Source organism: Pan paniscus, chromosome 21 (assembly GCF_029289425.2).
Source record: "Pan paniscus chromosome 21, NHGRI_mPanPan1-v2.0_pri, whole genome shotgun sequence".
NCBI classification, from domain to species: domain Eukaryota; kingdom Metazoa; phylum Chordata; class Mammalia; order Primates; family Hominidae; genus Pan; species Pan paniscus.
This window is the reverse complement of record NC_073270.2, coordinates 65065025-65091943: the sequence shown is the minus strand read 5'-3', so window position 1 is coordinate 65091943 and position 26919 is coordinate 65065025. Positions and strand designations below refer to the sequence as shown.

Genomic DNA, 26919 nt, shown 5'->3' with positions numbered 1-26919 from the left:
TGCTCTCCCTAGAATCCTGAGCCCCCCAGCAGTGCTCTCCCTAGAATCCTCAGCCCCCCAGCAGTGATCTCCCTAGAATCCTGAGCCCCCCAGCAGTGCTCTCCCTAGAATCCTGAGCCCCCCAGCAGTGATCTCCCTAGAATCCTGAGCCCCCCAGCAGTGCTCTCCCTAGAATCCTGAGCCCCCCAGCAGTGCTCTCCCTAGAATCCTGAGCCCCCCAGCAGTGCTCTCCCTAGAATCCTCAGCCCCCCAGCAGTGCCCTCTCCCTAGAATCCTGAGCCCCCTAGCAGTGCTCTCCCTAGAATCCTGAGCCCCCCAGCAGTGCTCTCCCTAGAATCCTGAGCCCCCCAGCAGTGCTCTCCCCCTAGAATCCTGAGCCCCCCAGCAGTGCTCTCTCTAGAATCCTGAGCCCCCCAGCAGTGCTCTCCCTAGAATCCTGAGCCCCCCAGCAGTGCTCTCCCTAGAATCCTGAGCCCACCAGCAGTGCTCTCCCTAGAATCCTGAGCCCCCCAGCAGTGCTCTCCCTAGAATCCTGAGCCCCCCAGCAGTGCTCTCCCTAGAATCCTCAGCCCTCCAGCAGTGCTCTCCCTAGAATCCTGAGCCCCCCAGCAGTGCTCTCCCTAGAATCCTCAGCCCTCCAGCAGTGCTCTCCCTAGAATCCTGAGCCCCCCAGCAGTGCCCTCTCCCTGGAATCCTGGGCTGCACAGCCATCTTTGGCAGGGCCACAAGGAAGCCTCCCTGTTGCTAGGAAGGCACAGTGGTCTAGGGGAAGAACCAGCTCTCTCCCCAGGTTTCTCTCTTCCTGACTGCTGTGAATGTTTTATCTTCTTGGAACGGTCCCCAAACCCCACTTCTTCCTTAATATTCAGGCAGCCCCTCATCTAGCTCCATAACTGACTTTAGATGGATTCCACTTCCCAAACCACAACTTCTTCCCGTCCTCTCCAGAGGTCCATGAAAAGTTGATGCGCAACCCCGCACATAAAGACAGTGAGGAAAAAAACCCACAAATCAGAGCAAACTTTAGCTTTTTTATTAGGCTTTTGACAGTACTTTCTGAGTATTTGAGCAATTGATGGGTTTCTCTCTGATACCATCTTGCCACGGTGCCAAACAGCACATATGCATTTTAAAAATGTAATTCAAGCTCTAAGGAATATGAGTTTGTATTCAGAATGCAATTTAAAATCTACCTACCTATCTACCTCTCTATACGTATATACAGTGACTACTTTCAACAGATCCACATAAAGGAGTTGGAGTGGAGAACAGTTTCACAATAAATAATCGCTTCTCTAAACTGTACAAAATCCTACCAGCAAATCAGCCACTTTCATTTCCTCATGATAGGTCATCACTTTTATACCTGTAATAACTTATGAAATACACACAGAGGATTTAACATTTGGTCAAGGCCAATGCTGTGTCATACACCATCTTAAATGTCTCCCTACGGGGCCCTGGACACCCACTCAAATGCCGTTTCCTATCTCTCTGTGACTGGGTGGAGAGATGGGCAGCCCTCCCCTGCGCAGGCGACTTTACATGGCGGGATAACATCTCCACACTCACAGTAAGCTCGGCTCAGCGGGAAGAGCGCAGCTGAAAGAGATTTTGAACTGTCAGACGGTATAAGTTGTTGCCAATTTATATAAACAGGAATTTACATAATTTACAAAGAATTTGTGTTCGTGACTTATTTTGAAGCCATTCCCCAAAGATCCACATTTACTCATGAAAGCAAATATTCAACCTAATAGCCTTGAGCTGGGGCTGTCTTTACAGTCGGCTTCCTGCAAACAAGGCCTGGGAACTCCACTGTGTATCGGCCTGGTGTCTATACAGAATACAGAGGGTCAGTCACTGAACAGGAACAAGCTCTGTATTGCAGATACTAACTTTCTCATTTTCTTGTCACAAACATCAAGGATCCTTTTTTCTTCTTCCTTCATTCTTTTGAGATACATTCTTTTGGTGGGTATCAAGCACAGCTGAAAATTTCTCTGCCAAAATCCCATAAGCTTCAAATTCATAAACTCCTGTAGAGCTATGATCTGTGTCTAAAGCCGACGCCTCGTGGCCCTCACTGACATACACCATGCAGCCTATTCTAGGCAAGGATATGAAAGTCGCATGCTTCTGCTGCACGGGCATTTTGCATTTATTACAAGATGGACATGTGTTTACATTTGCAAAGAGTTAGCTTGGAGTCCACTTATTCTCCAAGAGAAGTCATGTCAAAAGCCAGTAAGTGGCTTTCCAACTTGCCAAAACTCTCCAAAACCAATTTCCTGCATGAAACCGGAGCTGCGGGCGTCATGCTCTGGGGCACATCTGGGATCATTTTACTCATTAGGAAAACTGGGGTCATTCGGATTTGGGCATTCTTGCCGTGGGGGGGTATTGTTAAGTGGGGACTCTTTGGGTGGGTGTTCTGCCCCAGGCAAATTCACTTCTTGTCTATAAAGAGGTGGAAATCTGAACTGTGTGTGAGCAATGACAGAAGCCTCCCGAGACCAGGATGCTGCAGGCCTGTCCTCCTAAGGGGCTCCTTCCTGAAAGAGGCAGCGGGGGCAGGTAGATGGAGCGAGGGCGAGTCCACTGCTGGGCATGAGCTTTGGATGGTGGAGGTCTAAAGCCTGTTTGCTTTGTTGGTCCTTGACTTCAACCTGTCTTGGGGAAAGGGGGCAAAAGAAAAAAAAGAAAGGTATGTTATGAAAGCGTAGCTCTGTAGCTCTGTGAAGCTGAAAAAGGGAACGTCTTCCCACTGCCTCTCCAGCCTGTTTCCTGATTGGAACTGTATGTACCCTCTTCCCAGTGCTTCTCAGCAATTTCCGAGCCTACCACCAGACTGGAAAAGTGTGAAAAGAATAACACCAGCAGACAAGGCTGCTAGGGGCCCTCCTGCAGCCTGGCCCCATCTTTGATTACCACAAGCTAAGGATGGTGACAGCTTCCACTCTGAGAATGTGAATTTGGGAATTACTAACTTGAATCTCGCAAGAAAGCAAGAACATTGGCTTAATAAGAGACTTTTTCTTACCAAGTAAAGCCTCTTACTAGAGCTTTACATGACTCATAGAGACCTGGAAGAACCACTTTTCCAGGCCCTGCTGGGACATCTGCACCACCAATTGCATCTTTTGAACATGTGACATAGAACAGTAATAAACACCACAACAGCAAAAGGACCGGTGTGCTTCTCCCGTATAGGGCTCCCTTCTGGCCGTTCCCTGAGCACACTCTAAGGCGTTTGCACTCACTGGTTCCCCTACCTGAAATCCCTTTCCCTCACTCATCCCTATGGCTCCTCCCAGCCTTCCTTCAGGTCACCTGGTCAGAAAGATGAGGCCACGTCAACCCCATCTCAAACTGCAACCACCCCACGCTTCCTACCCTTGCCGTGTCTTTCTGTTATTCTTTGCAATCTCACTTTATATTGTACATGTTTGCTGTCTGCATCCCCCACTAGTTAAGCTCTATAAAAGAGATCCTATGCCTTGTTCCTGCTATGTCCCCAACATCGAGAATGGTGCCCAGCCCGTAGCAGGTGCCCAACAAGTCTTTGCTGAACGAATGCATAAGTGAATGAATAAATGATGCAATGGATGGATGGGTTTAATTACATCCCGCCCTCGCTGAGAGGAGCTTTGGTTTGGGGTGAGGAAGAGAAAAAGAGGAAAAAGAATGAAGAGGCAAAGTGGGACCATCTGGGTCTGACTCATGCTCTCCCGGGCTCTGTCTCTTCCGCCTCGGCCCTCCTCCTCCCGCTCCATTTTTATTATGGATGCTGACAGATCCCTCTCTGGACTAGACTAGAAGCGATCTGCCACCAATTTGGAAAGCCTCCTGTATACTGAGCATGGTTTCATCTTCCCTTGATCAGTCTCTGTAGAAACCCAAGCCACCTCCAGGCTATTATTATGAACATAAATTACCATCCCATTGCAGATGAGCCGCTGAGTCATTAATAATGACTTCTGATTGATAGAATGACAAATAAACCCAGTTTGACTGCAGGAAACCCTCAGGATCTCTCATACAAAAAAGACAAGTGGGTTAAAAAAAATAATAAAATGAACTGGAGAACCAAGGGACCCTGCTGTCAAGCTGCTGTAATTCACCTCTGCCCAGAATCAGCTGCTGAAAAGAAGAAATGATTTTTTTGAGGAGAAAGACCACATGTTGCTAAGGAAGCAGAGGCGAAGTGTGGGTCTGGGCAGAGCAGCCTACAGGGCCTCTGAGAGCGGTGGTTGACTAGCTTTGTCCAGGCCAGGTGAAATCCAGGCAGGACATCACTGCCCAGAGCTACAAGGGATGCAAGGGCTGGCTCCCAGGACACAGAGCAGGGTGGCCAGGGCCCGACAAGTGACAGCAGCTGTCCACAGCTTCAGCCTGCTCTGCCCCCAGAAACGGTCCACCAAAGGCACCATTGCTTGTGGGTGCAGCATCCCATGAGATCTGGGGTTCCCACTGGACCAGACCAGATGCCATCCCCTCAAAACACCCTCCACCCACCCCCGAAGGAATGACACGTCACATCTTCACCTCCTTTGACACAGGCCTCTGTTGGCACCTCTCACCTTCCCTTCCTCTTCTTTGTCTGTTTTTTCTGCCGTCCTTGAATTACTGTGGGGAGAGAGCTGGTTTTAATCAATCAACCTGCCTTTCCCTGTGGCTGGTTTTTCGGTGTCAAATTATGACTTCCTCTTCCCTACCAATGAGCACATTAGTGCGTTCCCCAAGGACTGCGTCTCAGGCACAGTTTCTGAAGGCTGAGCACTCGGTGGGTGGATTTCTACCAAAGTACAGAATATACTCACCACTCACTTATTCATCGGATGTTTAAAAGCCCAGAAGGAGGGAAAAACCATGCAGTTCACACTGGGTTTCACAGACGGCAGATCCTGGGGTCCTGAGCGCTACCGTCTGCCTTGTTGGGGTGTTGGGAGCCCACCCCTGCCTATGTGTCTTTTGTGTGCATCAGGGCAGCTCACCTACGCCTGCTCCAGGAAGGGTTTTGAAAGGGCCGATCTGCCTCACTGGGTTCATGAATCTTGGCCCGAAGTTAAGAAAAAGATGGAGTAAGGAGCATTAACAGGAATACCTGTTAAGTGAATACCAGCTCAAAGCCCCTGGGTCAAACATGGAGTCTGCCTGTTGGTTCCATTCAATGTGACTTGCAAGCTTCCCTAAGGCAGCCAGGACAGACCACAGGGTCTCAACCTTGGGGGCCTCCAGGGGCTACAAAGTAAGATAAATTGGTAACACAGGTAAATGGATATTGCACATCCTACTCAAACGTGAGATGCCCCCACTCAGTTCCAGCTGAGGGTGGCCAAAGAGAAGGGGGGCTCTGAGACCAGATGGTCCTACGTGCTGGGTTCCCTCCCCCCACCCCCCGCCAATAAGCCTTTTGCACTCTTATCATGGGCTATTTTCGAGAAGGCTAAAAATACGCATTTGGCAGGGGTTAATTCTTCAATCTTTTAAGTGTTGGCAACTTATTCAGATTTTCACAAAGTGCTGTGCAGGCCAGAAAAACATATGTCTGGAAACCAGATGTAGCCATGGCCACTGTGAAGCTTCTGTTCCAAAAGGCAGCAAGGGGGTGGGGACGCTGCATCTCCTGCCCTCCTGATGCTGAGGACCTGGGTCTTTTCTGGGCTCAGCACCTCCTTTCTCTGGCCCACAGGACGACAGTAGGTCAGGATGTGACTGAACTATCCTACACCCTCCTTTGAGAAGCCCCTGGCCTGGCCTTGCCGAGGGTTGATGCATATCTGCAAATGAGTGAAACTGGAGGAGGTGTCATACCTGCTGACGTCCAGAGTTTGGGTGCAAAAGTGCAGGCAGGCCTTGTCATATCTCCCCACACAAGCGCAGCGCAAGTGTGGCCGATGTGAGAGCTGCAGATTCCCTGGAAGTGGCCCCGCAGACCTCTTGCCCCGGAAGCTTCCTCTGTAGTTGGACAGTCCATAGGGCACCGTCTGTCTGCAAAGCACAGGATAATGTTAGGTGAGCACACCCAGGCCTCCCTGCTCAGGGGCCCCCAAGGGTGTGGAGCGAGAACCACCGCCTGGCTGAAAAGGTCTCAGAAACTGGTGTTCACAACCCTCCCCACTACAGCTCTGGGTCTTAGGAAGGTTCTGGAGTGAACTGTGCACCCCCTGCCCTCCACAACCCCCAGGAAGAGAGTTGGGGCTGAGGGCATGGAAGGACATGGAGGGTCTGGGTAGCTGGGCAGCAGCCAGCACTCTTGGAGCCCAGCAGGCGTCTGGGCATGTGTGCCTGCACTTGTGAGCCCCTTAGCCTCACCCAAGGCACCAGCTGCAGGTGTGGCCTGAACGCCCTGGGGCTCTGCGATCTGTGAACATGGGTGGGCTTTCATTCTCTTCAAGACCAAACCACGGCCGGCCTAGCTCCTCCGGGCCGGGTTCTGCTCCTCGGCTCTGGAAGTACCATCTGGGCCTCCTCCTCATTCCATGGAAAGTCGAGAAAGAATTAAAGACAACCATAGCACCTGTTCCAGAGGCTTTTCTTCCTGTGCCAAGGGCACGTGGGGCAACCTACGTGCTGGTCTGGGTCTTTGCCCTGATCAGATCACCTGCCTACCCCGCAGCCTGAGGCCAGACCTGAGGCTTCTGACTGAGTTTCTTCCATGTGCACAGCAGTTTGTGCTAATGAGAAGATGGGAAATGCAATTACAGTCATTAGAGATGCATCCCGGCCTTTGAAAGTTGCTTCCTCAAAGAGACAAACATCAGAAGGAACACTCCGTGACCTCTGAGAGGCGGGTGAGGGCCTGGCCATGCAGCTGAAAGTGGAACCAGCCTCAGAAGAGCCGCGTGATGAAGAAGGCTTGAAACCGTTGACCAATTTCGTTTATGGTTGGCGTTGGCAGGAGGAGTGTGATGGTGTGGTTCAGAGCAAAACCCGTGGAAGCCGGTTCTAGTGAGTGTGCACATCCAAATCATCACTTGCCAGAGAAAAAGGGGGTGCCTGCCAGGCAGTTCAGCGGGAAGAAGTTGAAAGCAGATCCTTAACTTACTAGCTTGATTTGAGGAACAAATTACTAATAGCTAGAAGAAACATGTGGCCAAAGCCACTTTTCCAATAAACATTGGTTTTCTTGCTAGTCCCCAGAGATGAACCACCTCGGTTTCCATGAACCCCACTGAGTAGTACCAATTATCCACTTCAAAGGGAGTCCTGACATCCCCTCTGCATTTTCTTTTTTCTTTTCTTTTCTTCTTTTTTTTTTTTGAGACAGAGTCTCGCTCTTGTCGCCCAGGCTGGAGTGCAATGGCACGATCTCGGCTCACTGCAACCTCCGCCTCCCTGATTCAAGCAATTCTCCTGCCTTAGCCTCCCAAGTAGCTGGGACTACAGGCATGTGCCACCACGCCCGGCTAATTATTATTATTGTTATTATTTGTATTTTTAGTAGAGACAGGGTTTCACTGTGTTAGCCAGGATGGTCTCCATCTCTTGACCTTGTGATCTGCCTGCCTCGGCCTCCCAAAGTGCTGGATTACAGGTGTGAGCCACCATGCCCAGCCCCTCTCTGCATTTTCAAAATAAAATCAAATTGAATTTCTTTTCATTTGAAACACACACCATAAAGCCTTTTTGCGACAGTGAGGGCAAATTGGGCCAGGAAGCCCCATAGTGACCTAAGGCTTGGAGGGAATCCCCCGCCCCCGCCTCCCTGCTGGGTTGGACACAAGAGCCTAAAACTGACCCCACCCTGTTCGTTGACTCTTGTTCTCCCCACTAACTCCCTCCCACCCAAGTTCCTCAGAAACAGAGGTGGTGGGATCCCTCCAGGCAGAGACAGGCCCCGCTGATGAGCCATCTGTGCTCAGGAAACGGAGACAGAGGGCAGGATCCAGCCCTGTATTGAGCTGAACCCTCTTTCAAGCCCGTTTTTTCTCAGGAATGGGAAATGGGGGTAGGGAGTGCAGCAAGACAATGTAGACATTGTTTTGAGGCAGAGTTTGGCAAAGGCGTATTTTTCCAGTAACAGGGCCACATTAAATCTCTGAGTGTTGACATTAAATCAATCCCCCCATTTCTTGGAGAAAATTACACACAAGGAATAACAATGCTCCCATTTCTCCATCAATAGTGAGACCTGCAATTTTGAAACTGCTGTCAGCTGATTATGCATTTGCACATGTAGAGCCCCTCAACTTGAGCCAAAACACTCCAAAGTGTTTTAAGTAAGGAAACAAGGCAACATGGTATTTGTTAATGAAGACAGGCTTAGCACTTCCCCGGCCGCCAAGCGCGGTAAAGTGCTGGTATGCAAACAAGCCCTGGCAGTTTCAGAGAATGTTTAGAGAGGCATGGCCCCCTCCCCTCCCCTACAGCCTTGAGGCACAGAAACCCCTCCACCAAGGCCTGGGCCTTCCAGGTGTGCAGTCTGCTGACTGACCTGTGCGGAGGTGAGGGAAGCCGATGGCCCAGCAGAGCCTGCCGCTGACATTGTAGAGTCTGGAACCAGAGTTCGCGATGGAGGCCCACCTCCCACAGGGAATCATTTAAAGGTTTCAATCGATCTGATAAGCCCTTAAACGAAAAAGTGTTATCTCCTGTATCTGGACAAATGTGGCTTCCAAATGCTGCCTTGCAGGTCCAGCCTTTAATTTAGAATCCTGGGCTCCTGGCCACTCCGTATTGAAATGTGGTGGAGACCCAGTACCTTCTCTGCTATCCTGCACCATCCCACACCAGCGCTGGCTTCAAGCACTCCCCGTGCATGCCCCAGGCTGCTTCCTCCAAGCTCCTTCCACCCTACATCCTGTAAGCAGCTGTCACCCTGCAGGCCTGGAGATATGTACCCGGAGCCCTGCTCATCCCCAAGTGTCAGGCCCTGGAGGATACCTGTGCAGGCCCTGGAAGTGGTCTTGGGGATGCATGAGTAGGGAATTCCAGCCCCTGAATACCTGGAACATGGTCTTGAAGAGGGAGCATATGGCTTTGAGTCCCAGACTCTTACAGTGGGGTGGGAGGCATGGCCAGAGTGGCGTCAGAGGCAGTCCTCTAACCCACAGGGCCCAGAGTTGCGGTGTTTCTTACCCAAGTCTAAAGGCAGATTACTGGATCCTCAAAAGAGAGGGCAGGTCTTTTACTTCTTTTTTACCCACCATGGGCCTCACACAGGGTCAGGCGAACAGATTATTGATTGAGCAACTGGTAATTCATGGTGAGATCATTCTAGTCTGGCGAGACAGGATTCTTTTCCCCCTAAAGAGTTCAATAACCACAAAAATCACTGAAAGAATCTCCAACATTCTTCAGCATCCACTATATACGTGGTATCAATGTAAGTGTCACAGGGACACAGAAAGGCACATCCCTATGTGTCCATGCCTTCAGGAGTTATATGCTGTTGGACTACGAAAACAGGTAAAGGAAAAAAGGCCAGTAGGTACAGGTATGTGCAAGGTACACACAGAGACACATGACCTGGTAATACTGCTCTTATGTTACGTGATGATCACTTCACCCTCTCAACAACTTCCTGGTCGACAAAAGTGTGGCTGGACAAAGCAAAGGAGATAACTGCATGGAAAATACTTAGCAAAGTGCCGTAAGCAAACAGTAGCTACTATTGTTATTTATCTGGTCTGGGAGGTCAAGTGAGTTGTATCAGAAAAGTCCCATCTACTAAGCTTGGCATTTGAGATGTTTGACTTAGCAATAAAGAAGGGTAATAAGGAGCCCAAGGCCATAGGTCACCTCATTCGACACCACCTTCTTACCGAGCTCTGACGCCAGATTACCAGCTCATGAGCACTTCTATTTCAGTAGTGATAACGTATTCATATCTCATGAGCATTCATATTTCATTTGTGGCCTGCTTCATCGCTGGCTGTTTACTGAGTAGTGAACAGGAAAGACCTAACGGTGGACCATGAACGTGAAGTGAAATTGGCCGAGAACCTTTGACCAGCATGCCCTGCCCAGTGGCTGGGGCCTACTGCTCTATAATACAATGGGGTTTTCAGAATACAATCCTTTATACAAGTAGGCAGCTCTTCCATCTGTTCATGTCTCAGTTATAAAACAAAGCTCCATGCAAAAGAAAAGCAGGTGAGAAGATTAATCCAAATATCCTTAGAAAAAACAAAAGGCCCTCCAGCACACTTACATACGCAATCTCTGGTGTTGTGTGTGTTCATCCAATAAATTATCACTCAACTTATGTATTCAGAACATTCATTATTTGATTGGTGTGGTGACGTCAGAGTCTTATTTATCAAATGTTTCTTATTTGTCACGTTTTCCCAAACATCATGTTTATTAAATATTAAATATTAATATTTAATAATATTAATAATATGTGTTATTAAATATTAAATTCCCAAATCTCTCATATTCATTCTTCATCTGCAACACCACACTGAAAACACTTTATTTCTCTCTACAAGAAGTTTTTAAATAAGGAAAGCTGACTTTTGTTTTAAAGATTCTGTTTTTAAGTTCCATGTTGCCTTTTCATGAATGAATTAACACTCTCCATCTTTCTGATCAGGAAACTGGCCTGTATATCTGAAGTTTAAAGAAGAGACACAGATATTCCCACTGACCAGATTCTAAATTCTTAGGAAAGCTTATCAAACTGTCATTCCCTATTGAAAACCCAGTTTTTATTCCACCCCCGACAACTGAATAGCATTCAACAAATATTTGCCAACTGCTTTTCAAATATTTGAAAAGCAGCGCCATGCAGGCGCTGGACTAGACTCCGGGTAAAACTTATGTAAAGACAGACAAGGGGCGGGGCCCTGCCCTGCACACATACACTTTTAACCCAGTACTGAGGTCAGCAAATTGGCATTTTTGTCAGCTTTTTTCCGTCAACAGTGTTTTGTTTTTGTTTTCGTTTTGAGACAGAGTCTCACTCTGTCGCCAGGCTGGAGTGCAGTGGCGCAATCTTGGCTCACTGCAACCTCCGCCTCCTGGGTTTGAGCGATTCTCGTGCCTCACCCTCCCAAGCAGCTGGGACTACAGGCACACACCACCACACCCAGCTAATTTTTTTGTATTTTTAGTAGAGACAGGGTTTCACCATGTTGGCCAGAATGGTCTCAGTCTTTTGACCTCGTGATCCACCCCCTCACCCTCCCAAAGTGCTGGGATTACAGGCGTGAACCATAGTGTTTTTTGTTAAATCCGGAAATTTCACATAAACATCCCGATTTCCAGCTTTTCTTGAAGAATTGGAAGTTGTGCTAATACCAACCTCATATTCCAGCATGGCAGCCGGGTAATGATCTCAGAGACTGGGCGTAAACCCTCCATTCTGCCCCAGCCCCCACCATTTTCAGTAGTTTTATACCTGGCCCCCTTCGCTCATCTTTTTTATGTGTCTGGCCCTCAGGAGCATCTGAGTTTACAACTCCTAGTCTAGTGGTTTATTCCATAAAGCGAAGGCAGATAGGTCAGATGACACATGAACAAAATGAGTACCTGATACTATTTTCCTCTTTACAGATAGAGGCATTGTTTCATTTAAATAGAGGTGTTGTTTTCATTTAAAAAGTCCAGCTGGTGACTTGAGTGTCTCCCCAACAAATAGAACATGTTCATGTCACACTTAGGATACATGTCAAGTTGATGATCTGCTTCCTCGGTTCACATTTTTCCTTCTGAACTGGGAAAGCAGAGGCAATATTGCCTTTTGGCCCAGGGGACATATTGTACAGAAAGCATGGCTCTGTGACTTGTCCTGTGGCCAAGAGGAGGAGAAACAACTGTTTCCCACTGGCAGACAGTCAGGAGGCAGCCCCCAGCTGCCAGGCACCAGCAGTCATTGGATACTACCTCCTGCCATTCCCTGGAGAAACAACTTCTAGACCCTCGCATGCTTTCTAACTACAGCTCAATTTCAGACTTTATTACATTCCCTAGAAGGCACCACTCATCAACTCTCCCAAGCTTAGAAATGTCTGCCTGGGCAGGGAGGAAAATGTCAATCACCTTTATTTACCATCTGTAATCTGAACCAGTCAGAACGTGGCTCTAATGACTAAGACAGGGTGAAATAGAAAGATTAATCCAAATACCCTTAGAAAAAACAAAATGCCCTCCAGCACACCTACATATGCAATCTCTGGTGTGGAAGTGGCTGACTATTCAAAGGCCCATGAAAGTGACCCTTTGCTTCAGCAAACATCCAGCAGACACTGCTACGCACAACACATGGAGACAAAGGGGAGGGATAGGACCAGGAACAGGAGCACCTGCACTCCAAGGACTGAGAAGCAGGGAATTCTCTGGAGCCCGAGGCCAGCATTGGTTATTTTTGTCTCCTAGGATCCAGTCTGCCATCTTCTCTTTGGAGAATTATCCGCCTCCCATTGTGTGAGGTCTCTGGGGGGCAGTCAATTGATGGGCCTCACCTACCACTGCCTGAGGACTGGTCAGGAGACCTAAACTGGGCCAATAGGACCCACTCTCTCCCAAGACTCCTGAGAGGGGCAACTCGAGATCAGAAAACACTCTGGAGCTACGATTTGCCAAGCAGCCCCGCCCCTCCTTGTCCATTTGGTGCACCCCTAGACCCCCAATCCTGTCCTAACACCTCTCCTTTCAGAGCCTAGGGCTTCTTCTTGCCTCCAGTCTGTGAGCTTTCCCGTGTCCTTCCAATAAACTCCTCCTGTGCTTTGCCAGCTAGACTAGGTTTCTGTTGCTTGTGACCAGTGAACTCTGGCTGATCCTGGACCTCACTTGCATGAGATGGCAACCACAGACTCTTGGGTATAAGAGGAAGGCTTGTAGTCTCCCCAGCTGTTGAAGACAAGGAAAAATTTTCTTCACTGCAACAACACACAGAAAAGCATGTTCAGAATCAGGACAAACCCAGCACAGTAAGCTGGCTGCAGTCCTTTCCCCCAAGTGTGTGCACTGTGAAATGTCTGTCCTCCGCAGGTGGAAGCAGGCTATGCCCCTCCTTTCCCCCAGGTGTGCCCACTGCCCACTGTCTGTCCTTCAGCAGGTGGAGGCAGGCATGCCAACCCTTCCTTCCCAGGAGGCTCAGAGCCCACCCCCAGACGCTCATTTGACCACCTCAGAAGTTTCGTCCTCTACTGAACTTATTCCTTGCCCACTCATCAAATGCTTATGAAAGTCTGCTGTGGGCCAGGCCTTATGCCAGACAGCCCATGGGGTGCCCTTCCAACTTCCAGGAAAGAAAATAGGCCAGGAAACATAGCTCCTCAGTGACCTCATTATATAAGCAGAGAACACACACAGGCGCTTTCTGGTTCTAACGAATATTATACAAAGCTTATGCTTCCTAAACATCAGAACAGTGAACCGGCAATTCATAGCTTTCCTTCTGCTGCAGAAAATTCTCATGGCTTAAAGTTGGGAGGACCCAAGGCAGACCGTTCATCCCACCACCCCACAAGGTGGGAAGTCCATCTCCCGCAGCCCTCAGAAAGAGCCCATGATTCTAGAATATTTGGAAATACCAAAAGCAGTGAGCAATGTGCTGTGGGTTAATTGTTGCCTTTTTAAAAAAATTACTCTATCCCCCTCCTTTCCCCCTCAAAAAACCTTTGGAATTACCCAGGACTTGGCTGTTTGAGAATTTTAACAGTATCACATACATTTTCAAAAAGAATACTGAGCATTATCCCCTACCAATCAGATCTAAGAATGAGGGCCAGTTCCTTCATTTCATTTAAGAGATGGTGTCTGGCCCAGGCACAACCCCCTGGCTCAGCAACAGCAGGACCTTGTCCAGCCGGAGCCACTGGTTGTGTCTGCCCCATTCACCTCTCCATCCAGGGCAGCTGACACCATGTCTGGCTCAAAATCAAGTCCCAATATCTCAATAATAAATACCTGTTAAATGAATGAATGAATAGGGTCCAAATGAGCCATCACTGCACAGCCCTACCCAGTGTCCCAAACATATGACATTCTTGGCTGACTCAATGGATCTCTACTTATTTTGTCCTTAATCAGCTGGTCTTTGAGGGGTTTTTCCTAGAAAACCTTCTAGATTACTTGTGACCTCTAGATTACTTGAAGTGGAAGAATTATGTCTTGGCAATAACTCCTGCAGGCCACATCAGCACCTTGGTGGACAAACTAGGCTGCGTAGATGGGTAAGGTACCAGAGCAAAACAGAGGCTTTACTAAGCTGGCAGACCCAGGCTTCTAGTCCCAAGGATGACTCATTCACAGGAAAGGTGGGCACCTTCCTTCTGGCCCTGAGAAACAAAAGGGCTGGCTGGGTCTCTCCAGGGTCCCTCTGGCTCCAAACTCCACTCAGATGTTTCCAAAGGCCCTCACCATCCCTTGAACATCCTTAAATAGCACAATCACTGGAGAAGGCCTTAGACCTTTGCGCCAGCACTAACACCAAACTCAAAGTGAGGTGCTCCACCCCACCCAAGATAAGTGGTTCCCAGGATCTCATCAACTGTATTTAGAAAGCCTTAGCCCAAACTGTTTACACTCTTCCATGGCCTATTACCATAAGGCTGAGATTAAAAAGAATCTCAAAGTCGCAGAATTTATCATCTCATCAGCTCATTGGACCATAGACCTATTCCTCCCCTAACACAGGCACCTGCACACTTAAGGATATTTGGAGGAAGCACCAGGGGGTCAAAGGAAAGGAGAACAACAGAAAAATACCTCTGGTTTTTGTTATGTGGTGCAGGATTTTCAAGACTTATGGCTAAAAAAAAAAATTAGAGAAACAAACTCCTCCAAAACTTGGGGAATTAAGCCGTCTATGGAATCCTACAGATTAGCAGGTTTCCCTCCATCTGGTACAACCAAAATGCATCAAACGAGTTAGGCTAGAGATTCTCTCCCCAGCCCCCAGTGACCCTGCTGAATTCCAGGCCGAATGTAGGCATGAGAAATCCATGGCTGCCTGGCCCAGCCTCATTATAACTTTATGCAAAGCTGCAGACAGACAGGGCTCAAAATAGTTCCCAGCAGTGGAAAGAGAAGAGGGAAAACAGGGAGCAAGTATTTTCATAAGGATGGGGTTACGTGCAAAGGGATTAAAAAAAATGCCGACACCATCATACATGCTTTGAATAATCTAAAGAAAGCAAGAGAAGACACTCTTGCTAATTTTCAGGAGATACCAGGTTAAGGATGGAAAAGATCCTCATGAGCAAGACTTATGCTTACCATCACAATGACTGTAAAGATACGCTCATCTTCCACCTAACCTAATTGTCTGTGTCCTTGTGTAATGCCCTTTTGGTAGCTCTGTCAGAGGTGTTCGAACCAGAGCAACTCATCTTGAATAGGGGCTGGGTAGAATGAGGCTGCATTGCCAGAAGGTGAGGCATTCTTACTCATTGGATGAGACAGGAGGTCCACACAAGACATTGCTCACAAAGACTCCCACTAATAAAACAGGATGTGGAAAAAAAAAAAAAGAAGATGGCCAAAATCCACCAAAACCAAGATGGCAACCCAAGTGACCTTCTGTTGTCCTCACTGCTCATTATATGCTAATTATAATGCATTAGCCACTAAAAGACAGTCCCACCAGTGCCATGACAGTTTACAAATGCCATGGCAACATCAGGAAGTCACCCTATATGGTCTAGAAAGGGGGAACCTCAGTTCCAGGAATTCATGAATAACCCACCCCTTGTTTAGCATAGGATCGAAAAATAACTGTAAGTATACTCAATCAAGCAGCCCATACCACTGCTCTATGGAGCAGCCATTCTTTTGTTTCTTTACTTCTCTAATAAATTTGCTTTCGCTTTACTCTATGGACTTGCCTTGAATTCTTTCTTGCTCGAGGTGCAAGAACCCTCTCTTGGGGTCTGGATCGGGACCCCTTTCCAGTAATAGCTCCAACAGATTTATCACTTACCTCAAACTACTGAGTCTCTATTAGAGACACAGGCTTTATCCTCAAACAAGATGCCAGGGCTGGGATTAGGGTGAGGCAGGTGAGGTAAGTGGAGCAAGCTCAGGGCTGGATCCTGCCTTTACTAAAAACAATATTTGGTCGATTATGAATTTTTTTTGCACTCATTTTGGCTTTCTGAAAATAGTGCATTACATTTTACTTGTTTTTTCCTACTTTCTGGTGCCTCCTGAAAGTTTGTACATGAGGGAGTGCCTCACTCACCCCAGTCTATTCTCAGCCCTGAAAGAGACCCATGGAAATCAGATTCCTAAAAATCCAGAAAAGTTACATGGACCTCTGCTGTCTCATGTAGTTGCTTCTGACTCTCGGCAAAGCAATTTTGCACTCCCCAAGTTGTGGGGCGAAACTATCCACCAGCGGGCCAGTCATGTTTTTGGTTGCTTCTGTCGGTACTTTTGTCATCAATGCATATGAAATGAAGCTGTTTCTGGTTTTTCAATTACTGAGCCAGGGACCAGGCCTCCCTGACTGTTCTGTTCCTGAGTTACTGTTTATTAAGAGCTCCCACCAAGTCTGCCCTGAGGAGGCCACAAAAGAAGAGGAGGCCAGTGCTTCCAAGCCTGTGAATGTCCCCAAGTTCTCCCAAAGCTCTTGGCCCTCCTAAGACTCTGAGGTGGGGCAGATGAGAAAGAGAGCTGATGCCTCATCCTGTCTGTCTATTCTTGGGAGGTTTGGTGGGTGAGCCAGGATTCCGAAGCCCCCAAAACTATGCGGACAAACAATTCATTCACACGTGGCCGTCTGTACTCAGCCATGCTCTGCAATTTATTTTCCGAGTGCAATTAATTTCTATTCCAAAGTGGGCAAAAGTCTGTGTGTATGTGTGTGTGCATTTCCAATTTTGAGGAACTCTGTTTCAACTGAAACATGACAAGGAAGGAGACCGGGTCACTTTCTCATGCAAAACAGAGACCATCCATGTCCAATACACTGGAACGCGGGGTGGTGCCGTAGACAGGGTCACCCTTTACAGCTCCCCCCTCTGAGGTTTGGAACTGGAATTATAAAGCAGAAGCATTGTTTGCCTCCCAGCTTCCTTTGTTTTAAATTCTTGCAGGAACAAACATGACCAGACACATCAGAGCCTTTCATGTGCCTTCAGATAGAAGTCCAAGTTCCTCACTGTAATGGCCCTTTCATCTAGCACAAATCCAAATTCTCCCTCGGGGTCACACAGGGTCACAACCTCTTTGTACCAAGTTTTCTTGCTACAAATCAAACTGCCTTCCAGCCTCAAGTCCCTCTGTCTCCCAAGTGGAGATTAGTTGCATTCCACCAAGTCTGTTTTTGTTCCTGGACCACTCACCCCTCCTGCTGACTCTGGGGCAGAAAATGGGCTTTCTACCTGTGCATCCCCAACAGAAAAGTCCTCGTAGGACTGACCTTTCCAACAAACTGCGAAACTTAGCCCTAAGTCTCTCCAATTTTAAAGAAGTATCTTGCCATCCAGTGTTCTAAGAAATATGCCACTCCAACTCAAAACTGGTACCCAAAAGTGCGCTAATTTCTAAGGAAGAGATAGAAATGGTTATGTGAGGGGGAAAAAACTCCTGAAACCATGATCAGTCAGAACCTCAAGCTCAGGGTCCCTTTTAATCTGGCCAACACCCTCTTCTTTCACATGCCCGTCTCAAAAGCACATCATGAAATGATGTTTTCTAAATCAATGTCTGTGGGATTTCCTCGATTGCTTCCTGGTGACTCCCGGTTGGTGACACCCACTTCAGGTCCTGGGCAATGCTGGGTGAAGTCAGAAGTGAGGCTACTGGTGCCCCATGGGGTCCTCAGCTGCAAATTACAAGGCATTATATCTACTCTGCTGGACGTACCAAGGACATGAGAGCCACAGATGCCTCACAGAGCTCTCAGCATAGGTGTTTAACAAAGAGGTAAACAGATCATTCCTGTTCTCCTGAACTGACACCCTAATCACCCCAATCACCACCCTTACCTCCTATTTCACAGACACAGCCCCAGACCGGTGCCCGCAAAGAGCGCCATGCCCCATTACTGAAAACTTCCAATGATTTACCAAGGGGAGAGGGAAGCAATAGAAAGCAGAAAGGAGGGGCTGGAAGGGCAGGACTGAATCTCAGCCCAGCCCAGCAACCTTTGACCACAGAGTCTTTATCAGGCTGCTTATCAGCAACAGCAGACAGCCAGGCACACCTTTTCCCAGAGTCTGTAAGCTTTCTGCTAATTGAGGCTAACAGACCGTCCTGCAGGGGACAGGGTGGACAGGTTTGCTCCGGGGCACTCCAAGAGCTAAGATCAGAGTCAGAAGGTCCAAAGAGGTGGACCCCAGCAGAACTTGAGAAAGGACTTTCTACTCACCAGCCAGCATCCTCCAATCACAGGATTGGATATGGCAGGAGGACTGGTTTTGGCCCAGGAAGGGCTTCTGCAGGGCTGGAGGTTGTGTTGTTATCATTGCGGCCACCGTCTTCAAGACATTGAGTGTTTACTAGATTGTAGGCGCTGTGCTAACCACGCCCTGTGTACTTTCTTGTGTCATCCTGAAAACATCTTTCCTCATAGAGTGCTATCTATTCCCCCACTCTCTAGATGGGGACACTGAAGGTCTCAGAGGTGACATCTCCTAAGTGGCAGATCCAGATTCCAGCCCAGGCATTCGAGCCCACAGTTTGAGCTCTTAACCCCTACAAATGGATCTGTTCCTCCTCCACGTGACAATTTGGATGAGTGGGCCCCAGGCCCCATTCCTCTCTAAACCCCAGGAGTCTCTGAACCAAAGTGTGAAGCTGGATCTGCAAGAAGAGATGGATTTGAGCAGCCCCACCTCCTATGTCTGCCCTGCTCCCGTAACCACACCAAGAAGCAAGAAGACAGAACAAGGCACAGAGCAGCAGCCAAGAAAAGAAAAATCCTGCACCAGGAATGGGACTCATGGCCTGGGGGTCCCTCGCCCTCTCCCCTAGACTCAGCCCCCTCTGTCCCAGCATCTCTGACATCAGGACAAACCTTCTGGTTTGCTTGGAGTGCACACTCAACCAGCCCCTCTTACCCACAGAGAAACCACCAAGGGCTCTGGTAGGCTAAAGGAGAGTCACATGCTTCTATGCAAGCCCAGGCTACATTTCCAGAATAAAATTTAGGACTTGTGATGGACCAAGGATTTGGGCTTTGCCCATGTGTTAACATATGTTAATAAAAATAATCTTGCAAAAGGGTAAATATATGATTACATAGAATTATATATATGAATCATCACTATCAAAAAGAACAAAACCCCAGCCCTAACAATGTAACAAGACCTGATCTCTACAAAAAAAAAAAAAAAAAAAATTACTAAATTAGCTAGGCATGGTGACACGCACCTGTGGTTCCAGCTACTCGGGAGGCTGAGGTGGGAGATTCGATTGAGCCCAGGAGTTCAAGGATGCAGTGAGCTATGATCGCATCACTGCACTTCAGCCTGGGCGACAGAACAAGACACTGTCTCAAAAAGAACAAAACCACCCTGAATCAGTCACAGATGGGGAACCATGTCTTTTATTCATTCTTGGGTCCCAGAGCCCCATTCAGTACTGACCCAGGTGAGGCACTCAGGGAAAACATATTAAATGAACGAAAGCAGGAGTCACCTAAGATGGCATATTAGTCACCTAAGAAGCCCATGTTGGGAACATGCACACAGGAGGAGGCTTACAGGGCAGGCTTCAGGGCCAAACTTCTGGGCTGGCAGCCCAGTCCCTGCTCACAAGCTCTGCAACCTTGGCCAACTGACTCCGCCTCCTGGGCTCAGCTTCTTCCTGTAAACTACAGGGACAATAGCATCCAACTAATGGGGCTGTCAAGCTGATCCCATGAGATGACATGAGGTCACAGTCATGGTCAGCCATCCTCACCATCCATGCTTGGCATCATGATTAGTAGCAGACTATTCATGACCCCTTTCCAAAACCATGATGGCAGAAAGACTGGCCCTCTGCCTTATATGGCCACATGTCCAACAATGATACTGCCAGGTGTGGCTCACAGGTCAGGGTGACTTTTGTTTTTTTGAGATGGAGTCTTGCTCTGTCACCCAGGCTGGAGTGCATTGGCGTGATCTCCGCTCACTGCAACCTCCACCTCCTGGGTTCAAGTGATTCTCCTGCTTCAGCCTCCCCAGTAGCTGGGACTACAGGCACATGCCACCATGCCTGGCTATTTTTTGTATTTTTAGTACAGACGGGGTTTCACCATGTTGGCCAGGCTCATCTCAAACTCCTGACTTCAAGTGATCTGCCCACCTCAGCCTCCCAAAGTGTTGGGTTTATAGGTGTGAGCCACCGCGCCTGGCCCAGGGTGACTTTTATCGGGATCCCAAAATCACATTCTGGTGCTCAGCTGGTTCCTCATGTGCAGGAAGTTGGGGTTCCAGATCCAACCGTTCTATTGGGATGTTCTAAAATTTGGAATATCTCTTCTTGAGACCATGCCAAGATGCCTTTCTTGAAGAACACAGAAGGCAAAGCCAGAATCTGTGATGCTGCCCTTTTGTGGTAGAATACATTAAAATACAAGTTTAAATGTTTTGTTAATTCTTTTTTTTTTTTTCCTCTTTATGCATTTAGGGGAGAAAAAAAACTCAAAACAAATGGCATTCCTGCTGGATTAAGTTTAGTGTGGCTTGATCCAGGGCAGCCTGGGAAGCCGGCCTGGGCATCTTGATAGGAGCTGATCAGACTGTTGGGATTAGGAGAGACTTGGCAGCTCACTGTCCTGGAGCGGCTGATGTCTGCACCTTCCAGAGGGTCACAGAGAGGCAACAGTACCTCCTGGCTCGAGGCCACACAGATAGTCATGGCCAGGACTCAAGGGCAGCACTCCTGGGTTCTGGAGTCTTCTCCACAAGTGGGGACTGCAAATCCCAAATTTTCCACCATGGTCATGATTCCCAACATCCTGCCCTGTTCTTTTCATAACTACATTCCTATCTGCCAGCCCATGTGTGTCAGATTTTGGTTTGGAAAACACGGTCACCATCCAGCATCACAATGCCTCCCTCAGATGTCCTTAGAGGGATGAACAGATGGCAGGATCCCTCAGCTCATGGGGCGGGGAGGAGCACAGTGGGGCTCTTTGCTGGGTGCTTCACAGCTCAGTCAGCCATTGGATAAACAGGTTTTCAGTCTTCAGCCAGGGTCTGAGGGGCTGGTCCGCCGTGAAATGTGGTTCGAGCTGACATCCCCGTTATGGGTCACTTTAGGTGTCAACTTGGCTAGGCTACTGTGCCCAGTTGTTTAGGCAAACAGCAGCCTAGATGTTGCCCTGAAGGTATTTTTGATATGTGATTAACATTTAAATCAGTAGACTTTGAGCAAAGCAGCTGACCCTCCAAAATGTAGTGGGCCTCATCCAATCTGTTGAGGGCCTTCACAGAAAAGACAGGTTCCCGAACAGAAAAGAATTCTGCTTCCAGACCTCCTTGACATCAACTCCCTCGGGAATTTTCAGCCTGGTGGCATGCAGATTTCTGGCCTGCCAGCCCCCACAATCGTGTAAGCCAAATTCTGAAAATTGCTCATTGTCTCTCTCCATATATATATCTCTGGAGGGACATTGCCCATAACTTCTGTTTATCCTCCATAAAAGTCCATGGCCCCCAAGAGCAACCAAATATTTCCTTTGGCAACTGCACTTCTGATACATGCATAATCTGCAGACACGCACACACCCTGTTGGTTCTGTCTCTCTAGAGAACCCTGACTCCTACAGGCCCCAGTTACCTGGTATCTGTTTCTTCAGTCTGCTCATACAGAACAGCCGCAGTGTACAAGGACATCAGCGCATGGACCTCTTGTTCACTCCCTGTCCCCTTTCTATCTTATTCTTGGCAACTTATCCATGACAATAGGATGGGATATGTTTTTCTCTGATTTGGGACTTTGATTTTGTTGGCAGTGGTGGGATGGCTTGGGGACTGTGGGGGGCAGCCAAGGAAAGGCTAATGGAAATCATGCTATCCCATTGATGAGCTGTGATCCCAGCAGCCTTGACGGGGTAAGTATAAATTTGGTTCCTCTTTGGGGCCATGGATTTTGGGGAAGATATCACAGAAGTTATGGGCAACATCCCCAAGAAAAATTCTCTTGCCCACGCCTGTCCACAGGGATGTGCAGGCCCCTGAAGAGCAGCCAGGCACCTGGAGAAAGAGGCCTCCTGTGTGGGAGAAGGCACTGGAGATTTAGGGGCTCAGCAACAGCAAAGATGAGCCAGAGTACCCAGGTGGCAGGACTTAGCCAAAAGTCAACCAGCATTTCCTGAGCATCCATGCCATGCTGGGTGCTAACAGAAAGGGCCGACCAAGCTCGGGTCTGGAAGGACTAAGGAGGGGAAAAAAGCAGGAGGGCTAAAGGGACAGCCGAGGAATCTCAGACCTTCTTTCCAAAAGAGACTTAAGAGACCAACTAGTCTCTTGAGCCTGAACTAGACAGTTAACTTCCCTTGAGGAGATGCAAAGCGGGTCTCGGTAGTAACTCCCAACATGACTCCTGCAGCATCTCAGATCCTCGAAGGGAGCAAAAATGACCATACTCAGAGCAATTTCCATCAAAGATGAACTAGGAGTGTTGATTCTGTCTTCATGCAGCTGGATGGGCCATGGGAGGAAAGACTCTGAAAGGTGAAAAGCACCCAAAGTTCAAGACCCCTGACTGAGGCACAAGAATCAAGGCTCCTTCTTGTGCCCAGAACAGCTGCCGCTGGGACAGGGAGAAATCACACCTGGTGGAGAAGTTTGGAGAGCGAGACCAGTCCATGAATGAAGAGGGCGTGACAGCAGGAGAGGGGAACACGTGACAGGTGGGGTTGTGATCTAATGGGGAGACAGAACCACTAGAAAAGACTGTGTCACTCACTTCCAGTGCCTCTTTTGCTCAATTCAGTGATTTTTTAGATTCCTCCCCATCACTCGTGTTCCCTGTCACCACAGCCCATTTTCTCAAATTGCAGTCTTGCCTGAGATATTTTAAAGATGACAAACAGACCTATCTACACATCTACAGAGTTTCAGGAAGGAAGGGAAGGAGGGAGGGAAAAGAAAGGTAAGGAAAGAGGGAAAGAAGGGAGGGGGAGAGGGAGGGAGGGCAGGAGGAAGTTTGGAGGGTAAGAAAGAAAGGAGGGAGGCAGGAAGGGAGGGAAGGAGGCCATTCGGGCAGTTCTGCCTCATAAAAATTATTTTACCTGTCTAATTTCAAAATGCTCAAGTCTGGCTATTGTCGTTTTTGTTTCCCAAGTAGCTCAGGGGATGCCCAAACACCAGATTTAATCCTTCTTTCATCGTGTTTAAATTGAACCAGTGTCGGGAAGGAGGGGAAGAGGTAAATCACACTTCAGGGGGAAAGTTATCAAGTTGGCTGTCCTGGAAAAAGTCAGAGATCCACAGCTTCATTTCAAGACAAACTCGAAATCATGAGACAGGACTTCAAACAGATCGCAGGATGCATGAGACAGAATTTTAAACAGATCACAGGGTGTTGGTTGAGACTCTCAGACATGTCTCAAGTCATCACTTCCTCCCCAGCCAGTGCTCTGGGGCTTGGTAAACAGGCAACGAATGAAAGAGATGGTTTCTAAATCCTCTCCCGCCTGCCCACCACCCCAGGTCCCTGCCTGTCATTCCATTAGCTTTCTTCTTTCTCCTTCTAGATTCACAGCTGGGGATTCTGGCCAAGACAAGAACTCGGTTCCTGGTGACTGCCCAGTGCCCTCCATTCTATGAAGTGAATTTGATCAGAGCACAATGACGCGGGATAAGAATCAGAAACGGCGGTGCCAAGGTGCAGGGGCTATAAGGAAAGGTGACTCCCATCGCTATCTGAGGATAAGAGGCAATTGATGATGGCCCAACACTCACAGCTTCTATCTTCCCCACAAAGGGAAAGAAACAGGGAGGCACCTCCCATCCTCTAGGTGGACACAGCCCAGCCAGCAAATCAGGGTATCACGACCAGCTACAGAATTTGTGGGACCCAGGAGAAAATGCAAATGTGCAGCTCTTGGTTCAGAAAGTATTAAGGATTTCAAGACAGTGACAGCAGGACTTTAAGCCGAGCCAGAGTCTTTCTGAGTGCAGGACTTTGTGCAAGTGTCCTGCTGGCTCAATGTGAAGCCCCTGCCTGCCCTTCGAGCATGATGGGGTGATGTTCCAGATCTATCATGGATGTGATTAGAGGTCTTGTCCCCTGGTCTGAAAGACATTCCACCCCTCAGGTTTACTACCCTCCTCTGCACTTCATTTTTGAGGTGCCAATGACACAAGGTAGGTAAGTGAGCCCCATGAAAGCTGCTACCAAGGGCTCAGAGGTTATGGGGCTTGGGGATAAAGGTGACCGTGAGGAACCTGAATCAAGACGGCTCCGGGACATGGTGGCAAAGGTGCCTTTCCAGGCTTCCAGGGGTTTGCATTCACAACCATCTCTGAGTTCTCAGCTAAGAAGCCCTAATAGGGTACAAGCAGGAGTCCCAAGAGATCCCATGAACACCCAGGAAACAGAACTTAGAGGTGTCTGATCCAAGTCCCAGATCTTAGAGATGGGGAAGCCAATGCCAGAGAGTTGGTGACCCAAGAAAGGTCAAGCCCTCTGTATGGCTTGCAAGATGATGTGTCTGCAGGAGGGGTTCCCTGAACACTGGGAGTCATCAAAGCCTCCCCCTGTCAGAGCCACACTCTCTCCACATGGCCCCAGGAGAAGGCTGACTTCCCCACTGGACGAACCCCAAGACAAATTCAGGATGGTGCTGTCTAGGCCCTAGGGTAAGAGAGTTCCTAAGGACTGCAGGAGAGAAGGGAAGGCCCTCTGTGACCATGGCAGTGGGTGACTGGAGCCAGCCTGTGGAAGGCCCAAGGACGAGCTGATGTGAATTCACCCTGCCTTGGCATCCAGGGGGGCCCACAGGGAGGAAGGGAGCCCATACCAGGGGAATTCTACCCCAAGTGGACTGTGCAGGTTCTGTCAGGCTCAGCTAAACCCACCCTTAGACTCCCTGGAGACCAGGATGCTTTCAGGAATTTTAAACCCCTTGGATCCTGGTGGGGTCAACAGTGAGTATGAGCCCCCTTGGCCCCTGGGGAATGAGATAAACTTTCGGAGCTTTCTCTATCTCAGAAAAGAGGCTCAGAGAGACTTCTCAGGTATCTAATCCCCCTGGTCAGTTCACTTCATTCAGAGGGAGGGCTCCTCCTTCCACAGGATCAAACTCAGGATTGAGTTTCTCTTGGGCCAGGCCCTCAGGGGGGATGTGGGTCTCACCCCTGACCTGCAGAAGAGACCTGGGCTGGCAAGAGGCCCCAGCAAGAGCTAAAGGCTGTGCCAGGGCAGGCTCTGGGCTAACTGAGCGGGGCTGGGGTGGAGTGAGGTCCTCCTGGGAATGAGCAGATGTGGGCCTGGTCCGGGAGCCACGTTCCTCACCACAAAAGGCTGACTTACTCGGGAGTGTTGATCCAAATGATGTCCAGGTGGCAATAGTAGACACACTCCTTGTCCTTGTAGGTGAAGCACGTGCAGCGCTTGGATCGGTGGTGCTCAGGGGCCCCCTCGGCCGCCTGCTCCTGCCCAGGGCTTCCAGGGCTTGGACCCTGCAGTGCTGTCGGGGCCACAGTCCCCTCGCCAGGGCCAGCCACAGTCTCCTCGCCAGGGCCAGCCACAGTCTCTTCACAGTCCCCCTCAGATCTGGCTGCGGTGGGGGCCTGGGACACGCCGCTCCTACCAGCATCCCCAGACTGGGAGCAAGGCACGAATCCTGCAGAAGGCAGATTGAGGGGCTCCTAAGCTGAGTGTGCAGACCCCTCAACACCCGCCACCCCCAAACACCTGAGGAGGGGGGTGGAGCAAGCAAAATGTCTGCAAAGTTTCCAAAGTTCTGCGCAGTTTCTGAAAAGTTTCCAAGCTATCTGCACACTCTGTGAAAAGCTTGCAAGCTATTTGCACCCGTTGAAAACTTGCATGCATTTTGCATACTTTATGAAAACTTTGCCAGCGTTTGGCACAGCCTCTGAATAGTTCGCAAACTTTCTGAAAAGTCCCCAGTTTCATGAAAAATTGACCAAGTCGACCCAGGCAGCAGGTCTCCAGCCAGTGCGCGGGCTGCAACCCCCAGAGCCCGTGCGGGTAGTCGTTGCGCGCCGCTTCTGCTCCCCAGCCCTCCCCCAGGCGTCTTCACGAGTGCAGAGCCCAGGCAAGAGTTTGCTCCCCGCGACGCACATCTCCGCGCCTCGGGTCCCCCGCCCTGGGTCCTTTTGTGTGCGCTCGCGCCAGGAGAGGCGCGCCGCCCCGTGCGCTTACCTGCGGCGGAGGTCACTGTGAGCCCGAAAAGGAGCCACAGCCCCGGCTCCATGAACCTAGATCAGGCGCCGGAGCACCGGACCAGGAGGACGGCCGCTTGTGGCCGCGAAAGGGCACTGGGGCCGGGTACAGCTGGCCTCGCCCTCCAGCTGTGGGGGTTCGAGGCCGGCCGATCGCTCGCTGCGTCTCCAGCTCCGGCCAGGAGTTGGCTGCGGCGGTCATAAACTTTCAGAGCGCGCTGCCCATCCCTGCGCGGAGCTGGCCGGCTGTGGCTCGGGCTTTTCTGGCTTCTGCACCACCCCCGTCGCCTCCCCGCCCCCCAGAGGGGCTGGAACTGCCTCGCCGGGCCTTTGAACCCGGGCGCACTGGGGGTCGCCTCCCAGGCGCTGGGGGGAGCTGGCCAGGAGCGCAGCGGCCCGAGGCGCACCCAGGACAGCGAGGGGCGGGGGCGGCGTGGCGTGGCGCGGCTGGGTGGGGTGGGGTAGGGTGGGGTGGGGGCCGGGACAGCTGCCAGCTGCCGGAAGGCCACGAGAGCGCGCGCACACACGCACACGCGCGCTCACACTCACAGGCGCACCCCCGCCCGCCAGTTCGCCGCTCCGGAGTAGCAGCCCCCCATCCAAGAGCAAGAACAGATGAGAAAAGGCTGTGCTCAAGGGGTGTTATCTTTTCTATCAGGGGCTGAAGGAA

General features: G+C 49.6%; 1 protein-coding gene across 5 annotated transcripts; it reads right to left on the bottom strand.

The window, feature by feature from the left end:
• Positions 1-1011: 1011 nt before the first annotated feature.
• Positions 1012-26761, bottom strand: EDN3 (endothelin 3). Of its 5 annotated transcripts, none has more exons than XM_003810807.4 (5): positions 26230-26761; positions 25375-25687; positions 5818-5994; positions 4584-4629; positions 1012-2669 (listed from the first exon to the last, which is right to left on the bottom strand). In XM_003810807.4, exons 1-5 carry the CDS (start codon positions 26279-26281, stop codon positions 2541-2543), a joined length of 717 nt encoding a protein of 238 aa, XP_003810855.1. In that variant the 5' UTR covers positions 26282-26761; the 3' UTR covers positions 1012-2540. The 5 variants fall into 5 exon arrangements, with proteins under 5 accessions (XP_003810855.1, XP_063457169.1, XP_034802908.1 ...); XM_063601099.1 differs by having other exon boundaries at positions 4584-4643; positions 26230-26727; XM_034947017.3 differs by having other exon boundaries at positions 4549-4629; positions 26230-26725.
• Positions 26762-26919: the final 158 nt, after the last annotated feature.

Bases quoted from the DNA above. Each gene is read 5' to 3' on its own strand.
- EDN3 (XM_003810807.4), bottom strand. From the start codon at position 26,281: ATGGAGCCGGGGCTGTGGCTCCTTTTCGGGCTCACAGTGACCTCCGCC. The intron at 5,995-25,374 runs GTAAGTCAGCCT...TGTGCTTTGCAG, and splicing joins ATTTGGATCAACACTCCCGA to ACAGACGGTGCCCTATGGAC. The intron at 2,670-4,583 runs GTGAGAGGTGCC...TCCCCAAGACAG, and splicing joins ACAAAGAAGAGGAAGGGAAG to GTTGAAGTCAAGGACCAACA.